The 26,568-nt window shown below is 36.8% G+C and overlaps 1 protein-coding gene across 1 annotated transcript in view; it reads right to left on the bottom strand.

The window, feature by feature from the left end:
- UBR3 (ubiquitin protein ligase E3 component n-recognin 3) overlaps positions 1-26,568 on the bottom strand; it is a 230,724-nt gene that overhangs the window by 35,196 nt on the left and 168,960 nt on the right. Inside the window, exon 32 of the mRNA XM_040644068.1 lies at positions 10,050-10,153. Within this exon, the coding sequence (XP_040500002.1) occupies positions 10,050-10,153 (104 nt within the window). The remainder of the gene's footprint in view (positions 1-10,049; positions 10,154-26,568) is intronic.

Below are 26,568 nucleotides of genomic sequence, written 5' to 3' on the forward strand. Positions count from 1 at the left end.
ACTCTCTTCAAAAAGTCTAGTCTAAAACAAAACTCAATTTGTGATGTGTTTGTGTAATAAGCTCAACTCCATTTTCTCTTTGAAGAGTGAAGAACCCAAATAGTTTAATAAGACTTTTTTGCGTTAATCAACATAGAACTGAGAAAAGATTCCAAGTCCATCTAACAACTAAAAAGGTAGTTAAATCTATTCCCTTGGATATACTTCAGGGCAATTGTGGTTTGGGTCTAATAAACTGCCAACATTCTCAAAGAACATTATATAGAAATGATCACAATATAAGATACGATTCAAACCAAAGCAATAGCTTTCTTGATTTTCCAAAAAGAAAATTAGCAATTTACCAGAAAATAAGACAATTGGATATTTAACATATCCATTCCACAAACATTTACTGAGCATATTATATAGCAGGTAGGCACTGGGGATACATGTAAAATGATGCAAGTCTTGGAGGAACTGATAGTTTAGAGAAGGAGATATTAAAACAAAATCTACCATTATGACAATGAGACAAGTGTCAAAACAGAACTATAGATGAGTTACTATGGGAAAGGGAAAACCGCCCATTTAAGTGAAAGGCTTCCAGGAGAGAGTAACAAGGTAAATGTACCACCAGGAGTTATTAAGTAAATAATGGAGAAATGGCAAACATTTTAACATGCTCAAAACTCTCCCATCTTAACAAAACAAATAAAAATAACCCCTTTGAATATATCCACCTATAGCTTGTGCTCTCTCCTCACATTCGTTCTTGGCAGTTTCCTCGTTGCCCTCTCATTTCTCATCTCACTGTAATCTGCTTCTGATTCTCCAACTACACAAAAGCAACTTCCTTATTATTATTCCTTACACTGTATATAACCAGGAATCCTCAGGAGAATTTATAGCTAACTCATTTTTAGGGGTCAAGATCCTTTTGAAATCCTGCTTATGGGCTATGGAACTTCTCAGAAAAAAAACTGCACTTATACATAAAAAATTTTCCTATATCATTTTAGGAGATTCATGGATTCCTACTAATGAACTCTCAAATGACAAATTAAAAAGCCTTGGTCTGAAAAAGCTATTGAAGACTACTGGGGTCATATCATCAGAACACAAGCAAACATGAACCAAACACAGATGTTTAAACAGTATTCTACACTGGGAATGAAAGACATCAACTTTGTTAAAATCCATGCATTCATAATACTAAAAAACAAAAATGCAATCAACTCTGGAGGATGCTAAAAAAAATAGTACACTCAATAGGGTGGCTCGCTGGCTCAGTCAGTAGAGCATGTGACTCTTGATCTCAGGGTTGTGAGTTCCATGTTGGATGTAGAGATTAGTTAAAAATACTGGGTGTTATACACAAACAATGAATCATGGAACACGACATCAAAAACTAATGAAGTACTGTATGGTGACTAACATAATAAAAAAAATAAAATCTTAAAAAAAAAACACAAAAAACAAACGAAACAATCTAGGCAATCATCCACAGCCTCTAATGTCACAAAAAGACACCTGGAATTTGTCTTGTGATGAAAGGTATGTTATACCATCCATGAAGTGTTTTTGCAAAAATAAAAAGAAATAAGAAATGGAATCTAGGTGTTTAGATCTATCTGCCAGTTCACAGGAAACACATGGAAACAGAACATATTATTAAAGGATGCCATGAGGATACAATTAGTAAAGTAGAAAAGATCCAGATTATTCAACAAATAAAATGTAAGGGGAGAGGGGAAACCCATAGATTTAAAGGAGAAATAACCACCAAATCCAATGTGTAGACCTTGTCTGGATCCCAAGTCAAACAAACCAACTGTAAGAAACCATTTATAACAACTACAGAGATCTGAACACTGACTTGGTATCTAACGATATTAAAGCAAAACTGTCCATTTAAAAATGGGTTCATAATATTATGGCTATGTTTACTGAACAAATCTTTATCTTTTAGAGATACGTACTAAAGACTATATAGATGAAATGATATGATGTTTGGGAGTTGCTTCAAAATAACCCACGGTAGAATGGAGGATGGAATAGGAAAGAGTACAAATAAAACAAGATTGGCCATGAGTTGATAATTGGTGGGTACATGCAGGTTCATTAAACTCTGCTCTCTATTGTCATATATGGTTGAAATATTCTAAAATAAACAGTTTATTCTTATAAAGCCTTGGTTTGTAACAAAGCGAAACTGAAATATTTCCTTTCTTAAAGTGATGGGAAATAATAAGCAACCTTCTATCTCTGGATGCTGGATGCAGAAGATAGTCTATAATCACTAGTACCAGACGTTCCACTGAATCCTAGAATCTCTATCCTATGAGGCATGATTAAACAGAATCATGATACTCCTCAATGATTGATGTGGGGAAAGAAAAACGACATAATCCAAATCTGAGTAACTGACCCTTCCTAAAAAAAGATGATGATTTTATGTTTTAAATCCCAGAGGTTCAAAAAGAAGGAAGAACTTTAGCCAAAGATATGTAAGTTTTGTGTGGAACTTCCGAGAGGACTTCTTAAAAGAGAGAGTGCAGTTCCTCTCTCAACTCTCCATCCTGCTGCCTTATTAAACAAGACTATGATGGCTACAACCCCTGCAACTTCCTTGAAACACGAAGATATGAGCCATATCATCGGACTACAGTGCTGTGAAGTAGAAGGACCTGACCTGCCTACCTTCAGACTTCCTTCTACATGAAAAAATAAAAATAAATGTCTGTCTTAAGCTACTGTGTTATTTGGGGTTTCTTTTATGTTATACACAGCCATACCTGATCCTAAGTTATAAAAGAACTAAACATGAATACCTGAAAATAGTGACATATCACAAGTTACTTTTAAGTTTATTTTCCGGAGGCCAGTGGTATGATGGGTATAATAATGGATAAAATACAAGGACATGAGAAAAGATAAAAGGAAAATAAACACATGTCTTTAATGTATTAACTCAAGCTTCTGATGTGACAATTGGTGTAAAAAAGGTCTTTATCCTGAATACAGTGCTAAATGTTAAAAAGCTTAAGGTAAGTTTCTGTATCACATAAAACCATGGGAGCATTTAACAATCCACTACATACAAACAGTCATATTTCCTTCACTTTCCTTTCCTCTTCTAATAACAACCAGTAACTAAATAGGTACACAAATACATATTATAATAAAAACACAAATACGATAAAGATTGCCTGCTAACCCTTATGTTAAAAGAGAGTACAAAAGAAAAATTATAACTCTACCTCCCCTACTCTACAACTTCCCACCTTCTAAAAAAAAAAAAAAAAAGCTGTCTAAGGAAAAGTCAAGTGACTTACTATAATTAAGCTTCACACTTCCTAGCAATTAAATAAAGGTCTCTATCTGCTTATACGTAATGGTTTCTACTTAGTTCTCAATGTGTGACAAACTAAAAAAATTTATTAAAGAAAGGCAAATTTTTTTTCTGGCCCCAAATTCTAAGAGGAATTCATGACTACAATGACAGTGAGCAACACTATCACACAATACATTATCTTTGAAGCTGCTTTATAAAAACGATACAGATAATCCAATATTGAATTATTATGAAGTTTTAAGAAATAATAGAAATCACAGATTTTTTGAAAGCAATTCTAACTAAAGTTAACGACCGCTAAATACTTAGCTCTCTGGTTCCCCAAAGGTAAAGTCCATGTTTTATTCATCTTTGCATCACCAGCACCTACCAAAGAAGCATAGCAACCTGGCACACAGCAGGTACTCATTAAATATTTCTTCAGGGGCGCCTGGGTGGCTCAGTCGGTTGAGTGTCTGCCTTTGGCTCAGGTCGTGATCCCAGGGTTCTGGGATCCAGCCCCACATCGGGCTACCTGCTCGGTGAAGAGCCTGCTTCTCCCTCTCTCTCTGCCTGCTGTTCCCCCTGCTTGTGCTCCCTCTCTCTCTCTCAAATAAATAAATAATCTAAAAAATAAAAAACAAATAAACCCTGAAAAATAAATAAATAAATATTTCTTGAACCAAATCATTTGTTGATTAAATTTGTCCACCAAACAATACTTCTTTAATGATATAACTTTAAGGTACAGTTACAAATAGTATTATAAATATGTATATAGATGTTTGCCTGAATCTATTCTATTCATTTAGCCATTATTAAATTAAGTAGATCGGTAAACAATTTTAAAATATGTCTCTACTGAATTTAATTTACTATGTTCAATTAATTCAATGTATTATGCCTTCTTTTGGCATTAACTTCACCTTCTATGAGGGCTAGCACCAACAGTTGTCATCTCATGATAAGGGAGATGCATCAGTTACAGTTCTCAGACACTAATAGAGTAGGTCCTTTACAGTCAGTTGAACTATTTTTCTCTTCTGAGATAAATATTAATTATAGAAATAAGTCTATTTCTATATATCAAGTTTCCTTCATTTTAGCTTTTCAGGTTTATGTAGTAATTATGCATATATGTAAAATGTATATTTAAATACAGTATCTTAAAGAAATAAAATATCTAACTATTTTGAAGACTTTATAAAACAAAGTAAAACTTTATACTTCAAAATGTAATACTACTAGTATAATTAGAAGAGCACAGTCAGGGCAAACCAACATAACTCCAAAGCAACTATTTCCCTAAAATAAGGAAAACTAACCAAAGTAACACAAAAAACCTAAATAGCTTATAACTAATTTTACAGAAATTCAATAGGCTATTTAACAGGTAAATGTTTTAAAGTCTGCAAAATAAATAATGAAATTCATATACATAGCCAAACCCCAAAAAAGTAACATTCAAAAATATCTGAAATTCGGCAGTTCCTCAAGAAGTTAAACATAGAATGGGCATGACCCAGCAAACCCACTTTTAGCTATGTACAGAAGAACTAAAGACAGGTATTCAAACAAAAACCTGTACACAAATATCACAGTAGCACTACTCACAAGAGCCAAATGGTAGAAACAATCAAAATGTCTATCAAATGATGACTGGATAAACAAAATGTGGCATAGCCCTTCAGTGAAATATTACTCAGCCATGAAGAGAAGTACAACACATACTACCACATGGATGAACCCTGAAAACATTAAGTGAAAGCAGCTAGACACAAAAGGCCACGTACTGTATAATTTTATTAATATGAAATATCTAGTACAAGCAAATCCATAGAGTAAGAAAACAGATTAGTGGTTTCTAGGAGTTGGGGAAAGAAGAAAATGGGAGTGATTGCTTAATGGATACAAAATTTCTCTCTGGGCTGATGAATATGTTCTGGAGCTAGATAATGGTGATGGCTGCACAACATATGAATGTACTGAATTGCACATTTTAAAATTGTTAAAAAGGTGAATTTTATGGGTTTTTAAAAAAAGATTTAATTATTTATTTTAGGGAGAGAGAGTGTACACACGAGCTGGGGGAGGGGCAGAGGGAGAAGGAGAGAGAATCTCAAGCAAACTCAACACCTAGCATGGAGCCTGATGCGGGGTTCAACCCCAGGACTCTGAGGACATAACCTGAGTTGAAATCAAGAGTTGGCAACTTAATCAACTGAGCCACCCAGATGCCCCGTGAATTTAATGTTTTATGAGTTTTATATTTAAAAACAATCCAAAATTACCAGATAGATTTAAGAGATATACTCAGAACATTTCATCCTGAAACAACAGAATAATATTCAAGTGCACATGGGACACTCTCCAGAACTGATCACATATTAGGTCACAAAACAAGCCTCAACAAATTCAAAAAGATCAAAGTCACAGCATGCATCTTTTCTGACTACAACGTAATGAAACTGTAAGTCAACCACAAGAAAATGTCTGGAAAGACCACAAATACATGGAGGTTAAATAACATGCTACTGAACAATGAATGTATCAACCAGGAAACAAAAGAAGAAATTGAAAAGTACCTGGAAACAAATGAAAATGAAAACACAATGTTTTAAAACCTTTGGGACACAGCAAAAGCACTTCTAAGAGGGAAGTTTATAGCAATACAGGCCTACCTCAAGAAGCAAGAAAAAAATCTCAAGTAAACAACCTAACCTTATACCTAAAGAAGCTGGAAAAAAAACAAAAAACAAAACCCAAAACCAGCAAAAGGCAGGAAACAATAAAGATTAGAGCAGAAATAAATGATATAGAAACTAAAAACAAACAAACAAACAAAAAACCCCAATAGAACAGATCAATGAAAACAGGAACTGGTTCACTGAGAAAAAAAATCAACAAAATTGATTAACCTCTAGCCAGAATTATTAAGAAAAAAAGAAAAAGGATGCAACTAAATAGAATCACCAATGAACCAACATCACAGAAATACAGTTATAAGAGAATACTATGAAAAGCTATATGCCAACAAAATTGGACAACTTAGAAGAAATGGATAAATTCCTAGAAACATAAACTACAAAAACTGAAACAAGAAACAGAAAATTTGAACAGACTGATTACCAGCATAGAAACTGAATCTGTAATAAAAAAACTCACAACAAACAAAAGTCCAGGACCAGATGGCTTCACTGGTGAATTTTACCAAATATTTAAAGAAGAATTAATACCAATTCTTCTCAAACTATTCCCAAAAGTGGAAAAAGAAAGAATACTTCCAAATTCATTCTATGAGGCCAGCATTACCCTGATACCAAAACCAGACAAAAAACCACAAAAAAAAAAAAAAAAAAAAAAAAAAAGAAAAAGAAAAAAGAACTACAGGCCAATATCTCTGATGAATATAGATGTAAGAATCTTCAATAAAATATCAGCAAACCAAATCCAACAATGCACTAAAAAATATCATTCACCACCATCAAGTGGGATATATGCCTAGTTTGCAAGGGTGGTTCAATATTAGCAAATCAATCATTGTGATACACCATATTAATAAAAGAAAGGATAAGAACCATGTGATCATTTTAATAGGTACAGAAAAAGCATTTGTCAAAGTACAACAACCATTCATGATAAAACCCTCAAGAAAATAGGTTTAGAGGGAACATACCTCAATGTAATAAAGGCCACCTACAAAAAACCCAGAGCTAAGATCATCCTCAATGGGGAAAAACTGAGAGCCTTTCCCCTATGGTCAGGAACAAGACAAGGATATCCACTGTCACCACTTTAATTCAACATAGTACTGGAAGTCCTAGCCACAGCAATCAGACAACAAAAAGAAGTAAAAGGCATCCAATTCGATAAGGAAGAAGTAAAACATTCACTATTTGCAGATGACATGATACTATATATAGAAAACCTGAAAGACCACCCCAAAGGTGCTAGAACTGATAAATGAATTCAGTAAACTTCCAGGGTACAAATATCAACATTCAGAAATCTGTGGCATTTTTTTCTTTCTTTCTTTCTTTCTTTCTTTCTTTCTTTCTTTCTTTCTTTCTTTCTTTCTTTCGTGGCATCTCTATATACCAATAATAAAGCAGCAGAAAGAGAAATTAAGAAAACAGTCCCATTTACAACTGCTCCAAAAATAATAAGATACCTAGGAATAAATCTAACCAAAGAGGTGAAAGACCTGTACTCTGAAAACTAAAACACTAATGAAAGAAAGTAAAGATGACACAAAGAAATGGAAAGACATTCCATGCTTATGGATTGGAAGAATAAATATTGTTAAAATATCCATACTACCCAAAGCAATCTACATCTTTAATGCAATCCTTATCAAAATTCCAACAGATTTTTTCACAGAACTAGAATAAACAATCTTAAAATTTGTATGGAACTACAAAAGACCCCAAATACCCAAAGCAATCCTGAAAAGGAAAAGCAAAGCTGGAGGTATCACAATTCTGGACTTCAAGTTATATTATAAAGCCATAGCAATTAAAACAGTATGATACTGGCACAAAAACAGACAACATAGATCAATGGAACAAAACAGAAAACTCAGAAATAAACCCACAACTATAGGTCAATTAATCTTTGGCAAAGCAGGAAAGAATATCCAATGGGAAAAAGACAGTCTCCTCAACAAATGGTGCTGGGAAAACTGGACAGCAACATGCAAAAAGAATGAAACTGGACCACTCTCTTACACCATTCACAAAAATAAATTCAAAATGGATTAAGGACCTAAATGTGAGACCTGAAACCATAAAAATCCTAGAAAAGAACACAGGCAGTAACTTCTTTGACATCAGCCATAGCAACTTCTTTCTACATATGTCTCCTGAGGCAAGGGAAAGAAAAGCAAAAATAAACGACTGGGAATACATCAAAATAAAAAGCTCCTGCGCAGTGAAGGAAACAGTCAACAAAACTAAAAGACAACCTACAGAATGGGAGAAGATATTTGCAAATGACATTTCCATTAGTATCCAAAATATATAAAGAATTTATACAACTCAAGACTCAAAAAACAAATAATCCAATTAAAAAACAGACAGAAGACATGAACAGACACTTCTCCAAAGAAGACATCCAGATGGCCAACAGATACATGAAAAGATGCTAAACATCACCCATCATCAGGGAAACACAAATCAAAACTACAATGAGATATCACCTCACACCTGCCAGAATGGCTAATTACAAAAACACAAGAAACAAGTGTTGGCATGGATGTGGAGAAAAAGGAAACCTCTCGCACTGTTGGTGGGAATGCAAACTGGTGCAGCCACTCTGGAAAACAGTATGGAGGTTCCTCAAAAAGTTAAAAATAGAACTACCCTATGATTCAGCAACCGCGCTACTGGATATTTGCCCAACGAATACAAAATTGTAATTCAAAGGGATACATGCACCCCTATATTTGTAGCATTATTTACAATAGTCAAGATATGGCATGAACCCAAGTGTCCATCAATTGATGAATGGATAAAGAAGATGTGGTATGTGTGTGTGTGTGTGTGTGTGTGTGTGTAAATACATATACATATATATTGGAATATTTACTCAGCCATAAAAAGAATGAAATCTTGCCATTTGCAATGATACGGGTGGAAATAGAGAGTATTAAGTTCAGTAAAATAAGTCAGTCAGAGAAAGACAAATACCATATGATTTCACTCACATGTAGAATTTAAGAAACAAAGCAAATAAGCAAAGGGGGAAAAAAGAGAGAAAGAGCCAAACCAAGAAACAGACTCTTGACTATACAGAATATTCTGATGGTTACCAAAGGGGAGGTAGATTGGGGGATGGACGAAATACATGGTGGGGATTAAGGAGTACAATTGCCTTAAAGAACACCAGGTGATTAAAATAAAAACTTTTAAAAAAACCCAAAATTCACAATTCAAGTATAAAATATTATGCTTGTTTATTAATGACCTTTAACTCCTCAGATAGTATAATTTGCATAAAATACCAATCTGCTTATGTTTAAAATAAATGATCACTTCATACCCTCAGGTAAAAGATTTTATCAAAAGATCAAGTTGAAGTACACACAAAAAATATCTTCCCCAGTAACAAGGCCTTTATACACCTACAGGTGTTCTTTCATGTAACTCATAATAACACAAAAACAAAGCTTTTCACCAAAAGGGAATGGTTAATTATTTAATACAATATTTTAAATGTCTTTAAATGAAAACTACAAAGACTATGGAACAATAAATAAACATTGCTGATATAATATCGTTATTGTTATCATAGTATTAATGCTGTTAATATCAAGATATATATTAACATTAATTTAAAATGATGGGATATCACACTTTGAATAACCCTATGATTACTACCATATAAAATATTTATGCATATAGATAGGGTGGAGGCATAAAGGCTGACAGTTTGCTCTTTTTTTCACATTTTTGTATTATCACTTAAAAATTTTTTAAAACAAAAGTCTTCAGAGCGATTTTTCCCTTATCTTTACCTTATTATTGGTTAAAAACCTGAAAAGAACAGACTCATAAGGGGGAAAAAAAACCTTTATTTCATTGTCATCTTCTTTTACATATATATGATTTACTACTAATAAAAAGTAATAGTCATTGACCTCAAAACATTTCCAAAGGACTGAATATTTGTCTCCCCAATTTTTAGAGTATTATGTATACTACATAGTCTAAGAATCCGAATTATAAAGACATACCTTTTCGTAAAGGTTGTGGCATCATTAAGATCTGGATGAGCAAAAGGGATGTAACGTCATGATAAAGAATTGGAACCTCAGGCTGTTGTTCTTCATTTCCCTGCCTAAAACAAAAATGCATAGTCACTTTAGAATTGTATAGCTTTTCTACTTCATTTTATATTTCCCATGTAGGTCTATGGAACAGAAATCAAACTTTCATAAACAACTGAGAAATCTCAAAAGAAAATTTAGGGGCCATATTTTTTACTTAAAAATATAATCTTTTGTATTCATATATTCCCTTGACTCTGCCTAATATGAAAAAAATTACATAGAAAATTTATTAGATCTTACTTAAGTAAACAATTGGAATACATTAACTGGATATGTCTTTTGGATCTCTTAAACTACAGAAATCAAATGAAGGATTAATTGGAACTTTAAAGGATTAGTTTCACTATAAATGGAGTGGATATAGGATACTTGCTATCACAAACTTTGCACTACAGAGTTAAATATTCACATTATTAAAAAAGAACAGGTACAGTTCACAAACAAGTTATATTGAAAAGGCATGATTTATATTTTTAGTTAACAAGTTGTTTCAATTTTATGACTATCATAAAAATTCAAAAAAATCTTTAAAATTTTCAAAGTTTCAAGAAAAAGATAATGATAGCCAAAGCAGAACTTAAAACACACCATAAAAGACAAAGTAGTAATGTGTTAGGAATGTGTAGTACTATGAGAAACACAGAACATAGTCTAAAGCAGATCTCATTCTAGATCTATAATTTTTAAAACCCTGTAGAAGGATACATTTTTTTAAATCACAGGTTTAATTTTTAATGTCAGAAAACAAAAGCAAATCTTAAGCTTCTAGAATTGACTAAATTTTGAAACTATACTTCAGACTAGATTTAGGATGGACAAAAATTGTTCAACCCTTTTATTAGGCTCCATCATTCAACAATTACTGAATACTTACTATATGTCAGGCACTGGACACACTGGTGAGTAAACCAATGCCTGCTACTCTGAAGCTTTTAAGGGCCAGAGGAAGACAGCTCTTTAAATGGCTCCATTCTCCACAAATATCCCTTTAATTTACTTGTCTTCCTCTCCAAAGTTAACTTTCCATTAATGCTATGAAACCTACTTTTGTCTGTCCAGTCTTTCTTTTTATAAGCCCAAAGTTCTTTTTCAAAAAATGGGGGAGGGGCTACCATTTGCTCATCTATTGTTTAAATCCCCCCAAAAATGGTTTTCCACATGGCCAACAATGATCTCCTAATTACAAATATCTTGTTGACCTTTAATTCTGCATATAGTTGAACATTTCTGTCTGGAAAATTCTCTTAGCTTTTGTGAAACACTCTCCCACGTTCCCTTCTCTCTGATTACTCTAAGTTTTCTTGACAAGTTTTTCTTCCTCTGATTAACCTACAAATGGTACTGTTTCCCAAGGCTCCAATTCCCACTCTCTTTTAATATAAAGGACTCCTTTTGAAAGACTTCCTACATCCAGTGGGAAAAAGTCTCTTCAATAAATGGTGCTGGGAAATTTGGACAGCTACATGCAAAAGAATGAAACTTGACCACTCTCTCACACCATACACAAAAATAAACTCCAAATGGATGAAAGACCTCAATGTGAGACAGGAATCCATCAAAATCCTAGAGGAGAGCATAGGCAGAAACCTCTACGACATCGGCCACAACAACCTTTTTCACGACACATCTCCAAAGGCAAGAAAAACAAAAGATAAAATGAACTTGTGGGACTTCATCAAGATAAAAAGCTTCTGCACAGCCAAGGAAACAGTCAAAAAAACTAAGAGGCAGCCCACGGAATGGGAGAAGATATTGCAAATGACCTACAGATAAAAGACTGGTATCCAAGATCTACAAAGAACTTCTCAAACTTAATACAAACTTAATTAAAAACAAATAAATCATAAAATGGGCAGAAGATATGAACACTTTTCCAATGAAGACATACAAATGGCTAAGTAAATGTGCAAAAATCATATTATTGTCTGTGGAGAAACACATAAATAACAAATTATAAAAACATCCATGGAAATGACACCTACCAACCTCAGGATAATCATTATATTGAGGGAGGGAGGAAGGGAAAGGATTAGAAGGTCGTGAATCCTTGCATTAAAGAAAGAGAGAGAAATCTGAAACAAATACAGCAAAATATCCATACCATCAAAATTATCTTAACAGTGTTAAGGTGACTACTGGGTATTTACCCCAAAGATACAGACGTAGTGAAGAGAAGGGCCATATGCACCCCAATGTTCATAGCAGCATTGTCCACAATAGCCAAAGCATGGAAGGAACCAAGATGCCCTTCAACAGATGACTGGATTAAGAAGTTGTGGTCCATATATACAATGGAATATTACTCAGCTATCAGAAAGAACGAATTCTCAACATTTGCTGCAACATGGACAGAACTGGAGGAGATAATGCTAAAACTCACCTTAAAAAAGAGAAGAAGAGGCAATACTGACCGCCAGGGACCTAATCAATATGGACATTAGTAAGATGTCAGAACTAGAGTTCAGAATAACGATTATAAAGATAACAGCTGGGCTTGAAAAAAAAGCATAGAAGACACTAGAGAGGGGCGCCTGGGTGGCACAGCGGTTAAGCGTCTGCCTTTGGCTCAGGGCGTGATCCCGGCATTATGGGATCGAGTCCCACATCAGCCTCTTCCGCTATAAGCCTGCTTCTTCCTCTCCCACTCCCCCTGCTTGTGTTCCCTCTCTCGCTGGCTGTCTCTACCTCTGTCGAATAAATAAATAAAATCTTAAAAAAAAAAAAAGACACTAGAGAATCCCTTTCTGGAGAAATAAAAGAACTAAAATCTAACCAAGTCGAAATCAAAAAGGCTATTACTGAGATGCAATAAAAAATGGAGGCTCTAACTGCTAGCATAAATGAGGCAGAAGAAAGAATTAGTGTGATATGCAAGACGAAATGATGGAGAGTAAAGAAGCTGAGAAAAAGAGAGATAAACAACTACTGGATCACAAGGAGAGAATTCGAGAGATAAGTGATACCATAAAGCAATATTAGAATAATTGGGATTCCAGAAGAAGAGGAAAGAGAGAGGGGGACAGAAGGTATAGTGGAGCAAATTATAGCAGAGAACTTCCCTATTCTGGGGAAGGAAACAGACATCAAAATCCAGGAGGCACAGAGAACCCCCCTCAAAATCAATAAAAATAGGTCAACACCCTGACATATAATAGTGAAGCTTACAAATCTCAGAGACAAAGAGAAAATCCTGAAAGCAGCTCAGAACAAGAGCTCTGTAACCTACAAGGGAAGAAACATTAGATTGGCAGCAGACCTATCCACGGAGACCTGGCAGGCCAAAAAGGACTGACATGATATATTCAGGGTGCTAAATGAGGAAAAGTATGCAGCCAAGAATACTTTATCCAGCTAGGAAGTCATTCAAAATAGAAGGAGTGATAAAAAGCTTCCAGGACAAACAAAAACTAAAAGAATTTATGATCATCAAACCAGCCCTATAAGAAATATTGAAAGGGGTCCTCTAAGCAAAGAAAGAGACCAAAAGTAACAGACCAGAAAGGAGCAGAGACAATATACAGTAATAGTCACCTTACAGGCAATACAATGGCACTAAATTCATATCTTTCAATAGTTACCCTGAATGTAAATGGGCTAAATGCCCCAATCAAAACACACAGGGTATCAGACTGGATAAAAAAGCAAGGCCCATCAATATGCTGTCTGCAAGAGACTCATTTTAGACCTGAAGACACCTCCAGATTTAAAGTGAGGGGGTGGAAAACCATTTACCATGCTAATGGACATCAAAAGAAAGCTGGGGTGGCAATGCTTATATCAGACAAATTAGATTTTAAATGAAAGACTGTAATAAGAGATGAGGAAGGACACTATATCATAATTAAAGGGTCTATCCAACAAGAGCTAACAATTATAAATATTTATGCCCCTAACATGGGAGCAGCCAATTATATAAGCCAATTAATAACAAAATCAAAGAAACACATGATAATAATACAATAATAGTAGGGGACTTTAATACCCTCTCACTGCAATGGACAGATCACCTAAGCAGAAGATCAACAAGGAAATAAGGGCTTTGAATGACACACTAGACCAGATGGACTTCACAGATATATTTAGAACATTCTATCTCAAAGCAACAGAACACACATTCTTCTCGAGTGCACATGGAACACTGTCCAGAATAGATCACATCCTGGGTCACAAATCAGGTCTCAACTGGTACCAAAAGATTAGGATCATTTCCTGCATATTTTCGGACACAATGCTTTAAGACTTGAACAAAATCACAAGAGGAAGTTGGAAAGAACTCAAATACATGGAGGCTGAAGAGCATCCTACTAAGGAGTTAAGATGGCGGAGGAGTAGGAGACACCGTTTTCAGCCGGTCCTCCGAGTCAAGCTGGATAGGTACCAGACCAGCCTAAACAACCACGGAACCAGCCTGAGACGCAGGAAGACGCATCTGGATCTCTACAAATGAACATCTCCAGCGCTGACTATTGAGGTAGCTTAAGCGGGGAGCCATGAAACCGCACAGATATCGGAAGATAAACGGAAGGGGGAGGGAGCGCCGCTGCTCGGGCGCCGGAAGCGTAGCCACTTGCACGGGGAGCGGGCGGGCTCGCGCGGACGGCACCCGCAAACAGCAGACTGAGACCGTGGGAGCCGGGTGCGCGCGCCACCAGGCATCTCGCTGAACACCGGGATCCCGGTGCGCCACTGATCCAGACTGAGACCGGGAGATCCGGAGAGCGCTGCGGGGCGGCTGGCGGCTGGCGGCGTTAGAAACAAGGCGACAGAGACGCGCCGCCCTGGAAGTGAGGGCTGGGACGCCGGGTGTGGGGCGCACATCCCGGGACGCTGCAGGGTTGAGCAGCACCAACAGAAACAGAGTTAAAGTGGCCAGAACATTAGTAGAGAACGGGCCGCAATCCTTCTGTTCCGTGACAGAGGCTGAAATTTGGCCGCTGCTGCTCTGACTCTCAGAAGAGGCACAGCAAACCGCCAGGGAAAGCCGCCAGAGAACAAAAGCCTGGAAATACCGGCTCAGAGAGTGCCCATCCCCATCCTCCCTCGCAGGGGACACGGAGACTCTACCCAAACAGGGTTGCCTGAGTATTGGCGCGGCAGGCCCCTCCCCCAGAACACAGAAGGCAGGCTGAAAAATCAAGAAGCCCACAACCCGGGCGCCTGGGTGGCGCAGTCATTGAGCGCCTGCCTTCGGCTTAGGGCGTGATCCCGGCGTTCCGGAAAGGAGTCCCTCATCGGGCTCCTCCGCTGGGAGCCTGCTTCTTCCTCTCCCACTCCCCTGCTTCTGTTCCCTCTCTCGCTGGTTGGCTGCCACATAAATAAATAAATAAAATCTTTAAAGAAGAAGCCCACATCCCTAAGATCCCTATAAAACAAGGGGCACGGCCTGGGACCCAGTCAATAATTTGGGCTCTGGAAACCCCGCAACCTCTCTTCATCAGAATGACAAGAAGGAGAAGCCCCCCCCAGCAAAGAAAAGACAGTGATTCTGTGGCCTCTGCCACAGAAATAATGGATATGGATGTAACCAAATTATCAGAAATGGAATTCAGAGTAACGATGGTCAAAATGATGAGTAGAATTGAAAAAACTATTAACGAAAAGGTTACTGAGAATATAGAATCCCTAAGGACAGAAATGAGAGCGAATCTGACAGAAATTAAAAATTCTATGAGCCAAATGCAGGCAAAACTAGAGGCTCTGACGGCCAGGGTCGCAGAAGCAGAGGAACGGGTTAGTGAATTGGAGGATGGGTTAATAGAGGAAAAAATGAAAATAGAAGATGGTCTTAAAAAAATCCACGCCCACGAATGTAGGTTACGGGAGATTACTGACTCAATGAAACGATCCAATGTTAGAATCATCGGCATCCCCGAGGGGGTGGAGAAAAACAGAGGTCTAGAAGAGATATTTGAACAAATTGTAGCTGAAAACTTCCCTAATCTAGCAAGGGAAACAAACATTCGTGTCCAAGAGGCAGAGAGGACCCCTCCCAAGCTCAACCACGACAAACCTACGCCACGTCACGTCATAGTGCAATTCGCAAATATTAGATGCAAGGATACAGTATTGAAAGCGGCCAGGGCAAAGAAATTTCTCACGTACCAAGGCAAAAGCATCAGAATTACGTCAGACCTGTCTACACAGACCTGGAATGAGAGAAAGGGTTGGGGGAGCATATTTAAAGCTCTTTCAGAGAAAAACATGCAGCCAAGGATCCTTTATCCAGCAAGGCTGTCATTCAGAATTGATGGAGAAATAAAGACATTTCAGAATCGCCAGTCACTAACCAATTTTGTAACCACGAAACCAGCCCTACAGGAGATATTACGGGGGGTTCTATAAAAGTAAAAAGGCCCCAAGAGTGATACAGAACAGAAAGTCACAGCCAATACAAACAAAGACTTTACTGGCAACATGGCAACATTAAAATCATATCTCTCAGTAATCAGTCTTAATGTAAATGGTTTGAACCATCCCATAAAACGCCACAGGGTTGCAGATTGGATAAAAAGAAATGACCCATCCATTTGCTGTCTACAAGAGACTCATTTCGAACCCAAAGATGCATTCAGACTGAGAGTAAGGGGATGGAGTACCATCTTTCACGCAAATGGACCTCAAAAGAAAGCTGGGGTAGCAATTCTCATATCAGATAAATTGGATTTTAAACTACAGACTATAGTTAGAGATGCAGAAGGGCACTATATTATTCTTAAGGGAAGTATTCAACAAGTGGATATGACAATTATAAATATATATGCCCCCAACAGGGGAGCAGCAAGATACACAAGCCAACTCTTAACCAGAATAAAGAGACATATAAATAAAAATACATTAATAGTAGGGGACCTCAACACTCCACTCTCAGAAATAGACAGAACACCCTGGCAAAAACTAAGCAAAGAATCAAAGGCTTTGAATGCCATACTCGACGAGTTGGACCTCATAGATATATATAGAACACTACACCCCAGAACCAAAGAATACTCATTCTATTCTAATGCCCATGGAACATTCTCAAGAATAGACCATGTTCTGGGACACAAAACAGGTCTCAACCGATACCAAAAGATTGAAATTATCCCCTGCATATTCTCAGACCACAACGCTCTGAAATTGGAACTCAACCACAAGGAAAAATTTGGAAGAAACTCAAACACTTGGAGACTAAGAACCATCCTGCTCAGGAATGACTCGATAAACCAGGAAATCAAAAATCAAATTAAACAATTTATGGAGACCAATGAGAATGAAAATACAACAGTCCAAAACCTATGGGATACTGCAAAGGCAGTCCTAAGGGGGAAATACATAGCCATCCAAGCCTCACTCAAAAGAATAGAAAAATCTAAAATGCAGTTTTTATATTCTCACCTCAAGAAGCTGGAACAGCAACAGAGGGACAGGCCTAATCCACGCACGAGGAAGCAGTTGACCAAAATTAGAGCTGAAATCAATCAAGCAGAAACCAGAAGTACAGTAGAGCAGATCAACAGGACTAGAAGCTGGTTCTTTGAGAGAATCAATAAAATTGACAGACCACTGGCAAGACTTATCCAAAAGAAAAGAGAAAGGACCCAGATTATTAAAATTATGAATGAAAAAGGAGAGGTCACGACGAACACCATTGAAATTGGAAGGATTATGAGAAATTTTTATCAACAGCTATATGCCAATAAACTAAGCAATCTGGAAGAGATGGAATCCTTCCTGGAAACCTATAAACTACCAAGATTGAAACCGGAAGAAATTGATTTCTTAAACAGGCCAATTAATGATGAAGAAATTGAGTCAGTGATAAACAACCTTCCAAATAACAAAACTCCAGGCCCGGACGGTTTTCCTGGGGAATTCTACCAAACATTCAAAGAAGAAATAATACCTATTCTCCTAAAGCTATTTCAAAAAATAGAAACAGAAGGAAAGCTACCAAACTCATTCTATGAGGCCAATATTACCTTGATCCCCAAACCAGGCAAAGACCCCCTCAAAAAGGAGAATTACAGACCGATTTCCCTAATGAATATGGACGCCAAAATCCTCAACAAGATACTTGCTAATAGAATCCAACAGTTCATTAAAAGGATTATCCATCATGATCAAGTGGGATTCATACCTGGGATGCAAGCGTGGTTCAATATTCACAAATCAATCAGCGTGATACATCAGATCAACAAGAAAAGACTCAGGAATCATATGATCCTCTCAATCGATGCCAGAAAAAGCATTTGACAAAATACAGCATCCTTTCCTGATTAAAACCCTTCAGAGTTTAAGAATAGAACGTACATTTCTCAATCTCATAAAAGCCATCTATGAAAAGCCTACTGTAAATATTATTCTCAATGGGGAAAAGCTGGAAGCCTTTCCCTTAAGATCAGGAACTCGACAAGGATGCCCACTCTCGCCACTATTATTCAACATAGTATGAGAAGTCCTTGCAACAGCAATCAGACAACAAAAAGGGATCAAAGGTATTCAAATCGGCAAAGAAGAAGTCAAAATGTCTCTCTTTGCAGATGACATGATACTCTACATGGAAAACCCAAAAGAAGCAACTCCCAAACTATTAGAAGTTATAGAGCAATTCAGTAATGTGGTGGGATACAAAATCAATGCTCAGAAATCAGTTGCATTTCTGTACACGAATAACAAGACCGAAGAAAGAGAAATTAGGGAATCCATCCCATTTACAATAGCACCAAAAACCATACATTACCTTGGAATTAACTTAACCAGAGACGTAAAGGACCTATATTCTAGAAACTATAAATCACTCTTGAAAGACATTGAGGAAGACATAAAAAGATGGAAAGATATTAAAATGTCCATGCTACCCGGAGCAATCTACACTTTCAATGCTATCCCGATCAAAATACCGAGGACATTGTTCAAAGAACTGGAACAAATAGTCCTTAAATTTGTATTTAAACAGAAAAGGCCCCGAATCTCCAAGGAACTGTTGAAAAGGAAAAACAAAGCTGGGGGCATCACAATGCTGGATTTTGAGCTGTACTACATAGCTGTGATCACAAAGACAGCATGGTACTGGCACAAAAACAGACACATAGACCAATGGATCAGAATAGAGAGCCCAGAAATGGACCCTCAGCTCTTTGGGCAACTAATATTTGATAAAGCAGGAAAAAACATCCGGTGGGAAAAAGACAGTCTCTTCAATAAATGGTGCTGGGAAAATTGGACAGCTACATGCAAAAGAATGAAACTTGACCACTCTATCACACCATCCACAAAAATAAACTCCAAATGGATGAAAGACCTGTATGTGAGGCAGGAATCCATCAAAATTCTAGAGGAGAACATAGGCAGCAACCTCTACGACATCGGCCAAAGCAACCTTTTTCATGATACATCCCCAAAGGCAAGAGAAACAAAAGATAAAATGAATTTATGGGACTTCATCAAGATTAAAAGTTTCTGCACAGCCAAGGAAACAGTCAGAAAAACTAAGAGGCAGCCCACGGAATGGGAGAATATATTTGCAAATGACACTACAGACAAAGGACTGGTATCCAAGATCTATAAAGAACTTCTCAAACTCAATACACGAGAAACAAATAAACAAATCAAAAAATGGGCAGAAGATATGAACAGACACTTTTCCAATGAAGACATACAAATGGCTAACAGACACATCAAAAAATGTTCAAAATCATTAGCCATCAAGGAAATTCAAATCAAAACCACACTGAGATACCACCTTACGCCAGTTAGAATGGCAAAAATAGACAAGGCAAGAAACAACAATTGTTGGAGAGGATGTGGAGAAAGGGGATCCCTCCTACATTGTTGGTGGGAATGCAAGTTGGTACAGCCACTCTGGAAAACTGTGTGGAGGTCCCTTAAAAAGTTAAAAATTGAGCTACCCTATGATCCAGCCATTGCACTACTGGGTATTTACCCCAAAGATACAGACGTAGTGAAGAGAAGGGCCATATGCACCCCAATGTTCATAGCAGCAATGTCCACAATAGCTAAATTGTGGAAGGAGCCGAGATGCCCTTCAACAGACGACTGGATTAAGAAGTTGTGGTCCATATATACAATGGAATATTACTCAGCTATCAGAAAGAACGAGTTCTCAACATTTGCTACAACATGGACAGCACTGGAGGAGATAATGCTAAGTGAAATAAGTCAAGCAGAGAAAGACAACTATCATATGATTTCTCTCATCTATGGAACATAAGAACTAGGATGATCGGTAGGGGAAGAAAGGGATAAAGAAAGGGGGGGTAATCAGAGGGGGAATGAAACATGAGAGACTATGGACTATGAGAAACAAACTGAGGACTTCAGAGGGGAGGGGGGTGGGGGAATGGGATAGACTGGTGATGGGTAGTAAGGAGGGCACGTATTGCATGGTGCACTGGGTGTTATACACAACTAATGAATCATCGAGCCTTACATCGGAAACCGGGATGTACTGTATGGTGACTAACATAATATAATAAAAAATCATTTAAAAAAAAAAAAAAAGAGCATCCTACTAAAGAATGAATGAGTCAACCAGGAAATTAAAGACAAATTTAAAAAATTCATGGAAACAAACGAAAATGAAAACACAACTGTGCAAAATCTTTGGGATGCAGCAAAGGCAGTCCTAAGAGGGAAATATATAGCAATACAAGCATTTCTCAAGAAACAAGAAAGGTTTCATATACACAACCTAACCCACACCTAAAGGAGCTGGAGAAAGAACAGCAAATAAAGCCTAAACCCAGCAGGAGAAGAGAAATAATAAAGATTAGAGCAGAAATCAATTAAATAGAATCCAAAAGAACAGTAGAACAGATCAATGAACTAGGAGCTGGTTCTCTGAAAGAATTAACAAGACTGATAAACCCCTGGCCTGACCTACCAAAAAGAAAAGAGAAAGGACCAAATAAACAAAAATCATGAATGAAAGAGGAGAGATCACAACCAACAACGAAGAAATACAAACAATTATAAGAACATGTCATGTTCTTATATGCCAATGTATTGTCTTCTTATATGCTAACAAATTAGGCAATCTGGAAGAAATGGAGACATTCCTAGATGTATAAACTACCAAAACTGAACCAGGAAGAAATAGAAAACCTGAACATTCCCATAATTAGCAAGGTAATTGAAACAGTAATCAAAAATCTCCCAATAAACAAGAGCCCAGGGCCAGATGGCTTCCCAGGTGAATTCTACCAAACATTTAAAGAAGAATTAATACCTATTCTTCTGAAACTGTTTCAGAAAATAGAAATGGAAGGACAACTTCCAAACTCATTTTATGCAGCCAGCATTACCATGATCCCAAAACCAGACAAAGACCTCACCAAAAAGGAGAATTACAGACTGATATCCCTGATTAACTTGGATGCAAAAATTCTCACCAAGATACTGGCCAACAGGATCTAACAGCACATTAAGAGGATTATTCACCACGACCAAGTGGGATTTATTCCTGGGCTGCAAGGTTGGTTCAACACCCACAAATCAATTAATGAGATACACTACATAAATAAAAGAAAGGACAAGAACCATATGATCCTCTCAATAGATGCAGAAAAAGCACTTGATGAAGTACAGATCCTTTCCTGATTGAAACTCTTCACAGTGTAGGGATAGATGGTACATACCTCCATATCATAAAAACTATCTATGAAAAACCCAGAGTCTCAATGGGGAAAAACTGACAGCTTTTCCCCTAAGGTCAGGAACATGGCAAGGATGTCCACTATCATCACTGCTGTTCAACAGAGTACAGAAGTCGTCCTAGCCTCAGCAATCAAACAACAAAAATAAATAAAAGGCATCTGAATTGGCAAAGAAGAAGTTAAACTCTCACTCTTTGCAGATGACATGATATTCTATGTGGACAACCCAAAAGACTCCACCCCAAACTCATACAAGACTGCAGTAAAGTGACAGGATAGAAAATCAATGCACAGAAATCAGCTGCATTTCTATACACCAACAATGAGACAGAAAAAAGAGAAATTAAGGAGTTGATCCCATTTACAACTGCACCCAAAACCATAAGATAGCTAGGACTAAACCTAACCAAAGAGGCAAAGGATCTGTACTCAGAAACTATAGAATACTCATGAGAGAAATTGAGAAAGACACAAAGAAATGGGAAAATGTTCCATGCTCATGGATTGGAAGAACAAATATTGTTAAAATGTCTATGCCACCTAGAACAATCTACACATTCAATGCAATCCCTATCAAAATACCATCAACTTTTTTCACGGAGCTGGAACAAACAATCTTAAAATTTATATGGAACCAGAAGAAACCCCAAATAGCCAAAGGAATGCTGAAAAAGAAAACTAAAGCTAGTGGCATCACAATTCCGGACTTCAAGCTCTATTACAAAGCTGTAAACATCAAGACGGTAGGTATGGTACTGGCACAAAAACAGATACAGAGATCAATGGAACAGAATAGAGAACCCAGAAATGGACCCTCAACTCTATGGTCAACTAATCTTCGACAAAGCAGGAAAGAATATCCAATAGAAAAAAGTTTCTTCAACAAATGGTGCTGGGAAAATTGGACACCCACATGCAGAAGAATGAAACTGGACCACTTCCTTACACCATTCACAAAAATAAGACTCAAAATGGATGAAAGACCTAAATGTGAGACAGGAATCCATCAAAATCCTTGAGGAGAACAAAGGCAACAACCTCTTTGACCTCGGTTGCAGCAACTTCTTGCTAGACACATCTCCAAAGGCAAAGGAAACAAAGGCAAAAATGAACTACTGGGACTTCATCAAGATAAGAAAAAAAAGGAAACAGTCAACAAAACTGAAAGACAACGGACAGAAGGGGAGAAGATATTTGCAAATGACATAACAGATAAAGGGCTAGTATCCAAAACCCATAAAGAACTTATCAAACTCAACATCCAAAGAACAAATAATCCAATCAAGAAATGGGCAGAAGACATGAACAGACATTTCTCCAAAGAAGACATACAAATGGCCAAAAGACACATAAAAAAATGCTCCATATCACTTGGCATCAGGCAAACACAAATCAAAGCCACAATGAGATACCACCTCACACCAGTCAGAATGGCTCAAATTAACAAGTTAGGAAACAACAAATGTTGGTGAGGATGTGGAGAAAGGGGAACACTCTTACACTGCTGGTGGGAATTCAAGCTGGTGCAGCCACTCTGGAAAACAGTATGGAGGTTCCTCAAAAAGTTGAAAATAGAGCTATCCCACAAGCAAGCAAATGCACTACTGAGGATTTACCCCAAAGATAGAAATGTAGGAATCCGAAGGGGCACCTGCACCCCAATATTTACAGGAGCAATGTCCACAATAGCCAAACTATGAAAAGAGCCCAGATGTCCACCGACAGATGAATGGATTAAAGACGATGTGGTGTGTGTGTATATATATACACACAATGAAATATTAGTCAGCCATCAAAAAAAAAAAAAAAAGAAACCTTGCCATTTGCAACGACACGGGTGGAACTAGAGGGCATCATGCTAAGTGAAATAAGTCAATCAGAGAAAGACAATTATATGATCTCACTCATATGTGGAATTTAAGAAACAAGGCAGAGATCAGAGGGGAAGAGAGGAAAAAATGAAACAAGATGAAACAAGAGAGTGAGACAAACCATAAGAGACTCTTAATCTTAGGAAACAAACTGAAGGTTGCTGGAGGGGAGGGGCGTGGGGGGATGGGGTAACTGGGTTATGGACACTGGGGAGGGTATGTGTTGTAATGAGCACTGGGTATTATTATATAAGACTGATGAATCACAGACCTGTATCCCTGAAACAAATAATACATTATACGTTAATTTAAAAAATAAATTATAAATAGAGATTGTAGATTCTTTCATTTTTCCCTCACCATTTTTGCACATTCTAAACACTGTACAATAATTTTTATAACAGAAAAATAATTACAAAAATAATAATGAGCTTTTTGGCTGCAAAGAGAAAAACAATCATTCTGAGGACACAGACATGGATCTTTCCTGGCACACAGCAGGCCCATAATCGAAAAGAAAGAAAGAAAAGAAAAGAAAAGAAAAGAAAAGAAAAGAAAAGAAAAGAAAAGAAGGAAGGAAGGAAGGAAGGAAGGAAGGAAGGAAGGAAGAAGGAAAGGAAGGAAGGAAGGAAGGAAGGAAGGAAGGAAGGAAGGAAGGAGGAAGGGAGGGGGAGGGAGGGAGGAAAGAAGGAAGAAAGAAAGAACGAGTGAATGAATGAATGAATATACCCATTGCAGAAAAGAGAACCAAAAATTTTGACTGGGGGGTTTAATAACATCATTGTGATAACTATCCTTTTAATGTTTAATATTATAAAATACAAAAAAATTTTAAATACATTATTGTTTCTATTTCTTAAAGTTTTTAAATAATCTTCAAAATCCAGATTATAAAAACAGTATACTTCTATTAACTCTATGGATGATAAGAGCAAATGGGTGGGTTAGATTTAATAGGATTGAGTTTCCATTTTTTTAAACCAAAGTGATTATCAACACAATGAGATTAAAAGGATATAAGTAACTTTCAAGAGGATTCAAGAAAAATGTATATATGAGAAACCCCTATCATTAGACATAGAATTTTATGTTGGGAAACTATTAAAAGTGAGAAACTAGAAAAAGATACTTCAATCTTTTAAAATCTAATATATAGATAGGAAACACAGATATAATATTATAATCAACTATAATACAAGTTCGTGAATTAATGAACCATAAAAATGAGAACAAATACAGGGGGAAAAAAATCAACCAGATTTTCCAGAAATTGCTTGGATCTCTTACTACTAAGAAAGGAAACAGAGTAATAGGTAAGACTTAGGCGCTTGAATCAGAAAGATATGGATTCAAATGCCACCCCTATTTCTTAACAGCTGTGTGCCCCTAAAAACCATGTTAATTATTCTTTTTTTCTTTTTTTTAAGTAGGATCCACACTCAGCATGGAGCCCAACATGGAGCCTGGACTCACAACCCTGAGATCAAGACCTGAGCTGAGCTGAGATCAAGAGTCGGATGCTTAAACTGACTGAGCCACCCAGGCACCCCAATTAATTTTTCTAAGCCTCAGGTTCTTCATATGTAAAACTTGGGATAACAATGGTACCTTGTGTGTACAATTATGGTGATTATATATGAGATTATATAATCTCAAAATGAGATTATATATGCAAAGCACAAAAATACCTACCATGAAATAATCACTGGTTAAGTGTTCATAGCATTTACTACTAACCTAGTGGGTATTAAATCTTAAGGGTTGCAAATCTGACAAACAGTATTACTGAAAGCATAGTACCTATGTCTAGTCTTCAAACTTTTAATTCATCAATACTACACTTAGCAAACCTTTTGTTTGCTAAACATCTTTAGACTCAGAGAATTAGGTCTTCTAATATTTTACTTGTACGCTATCTCTGCCCTTGAGTATGCAAGTCTAGCTAGGAAAGAAAATTAGTAGCTAATGTCAAGAAATGTAACTCTCTTTAGCCATAACATGCAAAATATACACAGCTTGCTAATTCTGTTTATAAACACAAAACATACACAGAAAAATTTTTTGAGAAGTAGCAGGATATATTCATAGCCTCAAAGTATCTCCCCAGAAGACAACTGAAATTACTTGTTACAAAGGATAAAATAATAAATTTACAGTTGAAAAACCTGGCATATACCACATTAACCAAGTGATCACAGTCCTTCTCATCAGTAACAAGACAAATCAACGGCATGTACCTCCTAAGATGATGAACTAAAAAAAATGTTACTTTTGTGACGTTCCTGCCAAAAGTTTATAATCTGAATCTAACCACAAGGAACTACTGAACAAAAATAAATTGAGGTATTCTACAAAATAATTGGCCTGAGCTCTTTAAAAAAAAAAAGAGTCAATGTCATGAAATACAAAGAAAAAAATGGGAACAATTTCAGATTAAAGGCAATTAAAAGAGGACACTCTAAATGCAAACACAATCTTGAATTCTCTTTACATTGCATTTGCATTTCTAGAACATTCCTGAAACACTGGCAAAATGTGAGTAGGTTCTGTATGAGATAGGGGTCAATACTATTACTTCTCATATAAATTCCCAATTAACCCAGCACCATTTATTATAAAGGCTATGCTTCCCTCACTGCTCCTCAGTGCCATCTATGCTATAAATCCAATATCCAGACATGTGTGGGTCTGGTTTGTTTTAACAAGCAAATACAAATAAATTTTCTCAGCCCTACTTGATTACACAAGTGGTGGCATAATGTACACATTTTTTTTTCCTGTATTTTCCTCTTAACATTGTATCTTGATGGAGCCCTTTCCACATCAGTAAACAAAGTGCTTTCTCACCTTTCTTTCCTTTTTTTTCTTTTTTTTTTTTTTTTTTTTTTTTTGATAGTT

The sequence above is a fragment of the Ursus maritimus genome, unplaced genomic scaffold (assembly GCF_017311325.1).
Source record: "Ursus maritimus isolate PB19 unplaced genomic scaffold, ASM1731132v1 scaffold_1, whole genome shotgun sequence".
NCBI lineage: Eukaryota > Metazoa > Chordata > Mammalia > Carnivora > Ursidae > Ursus > Ursus maritimus.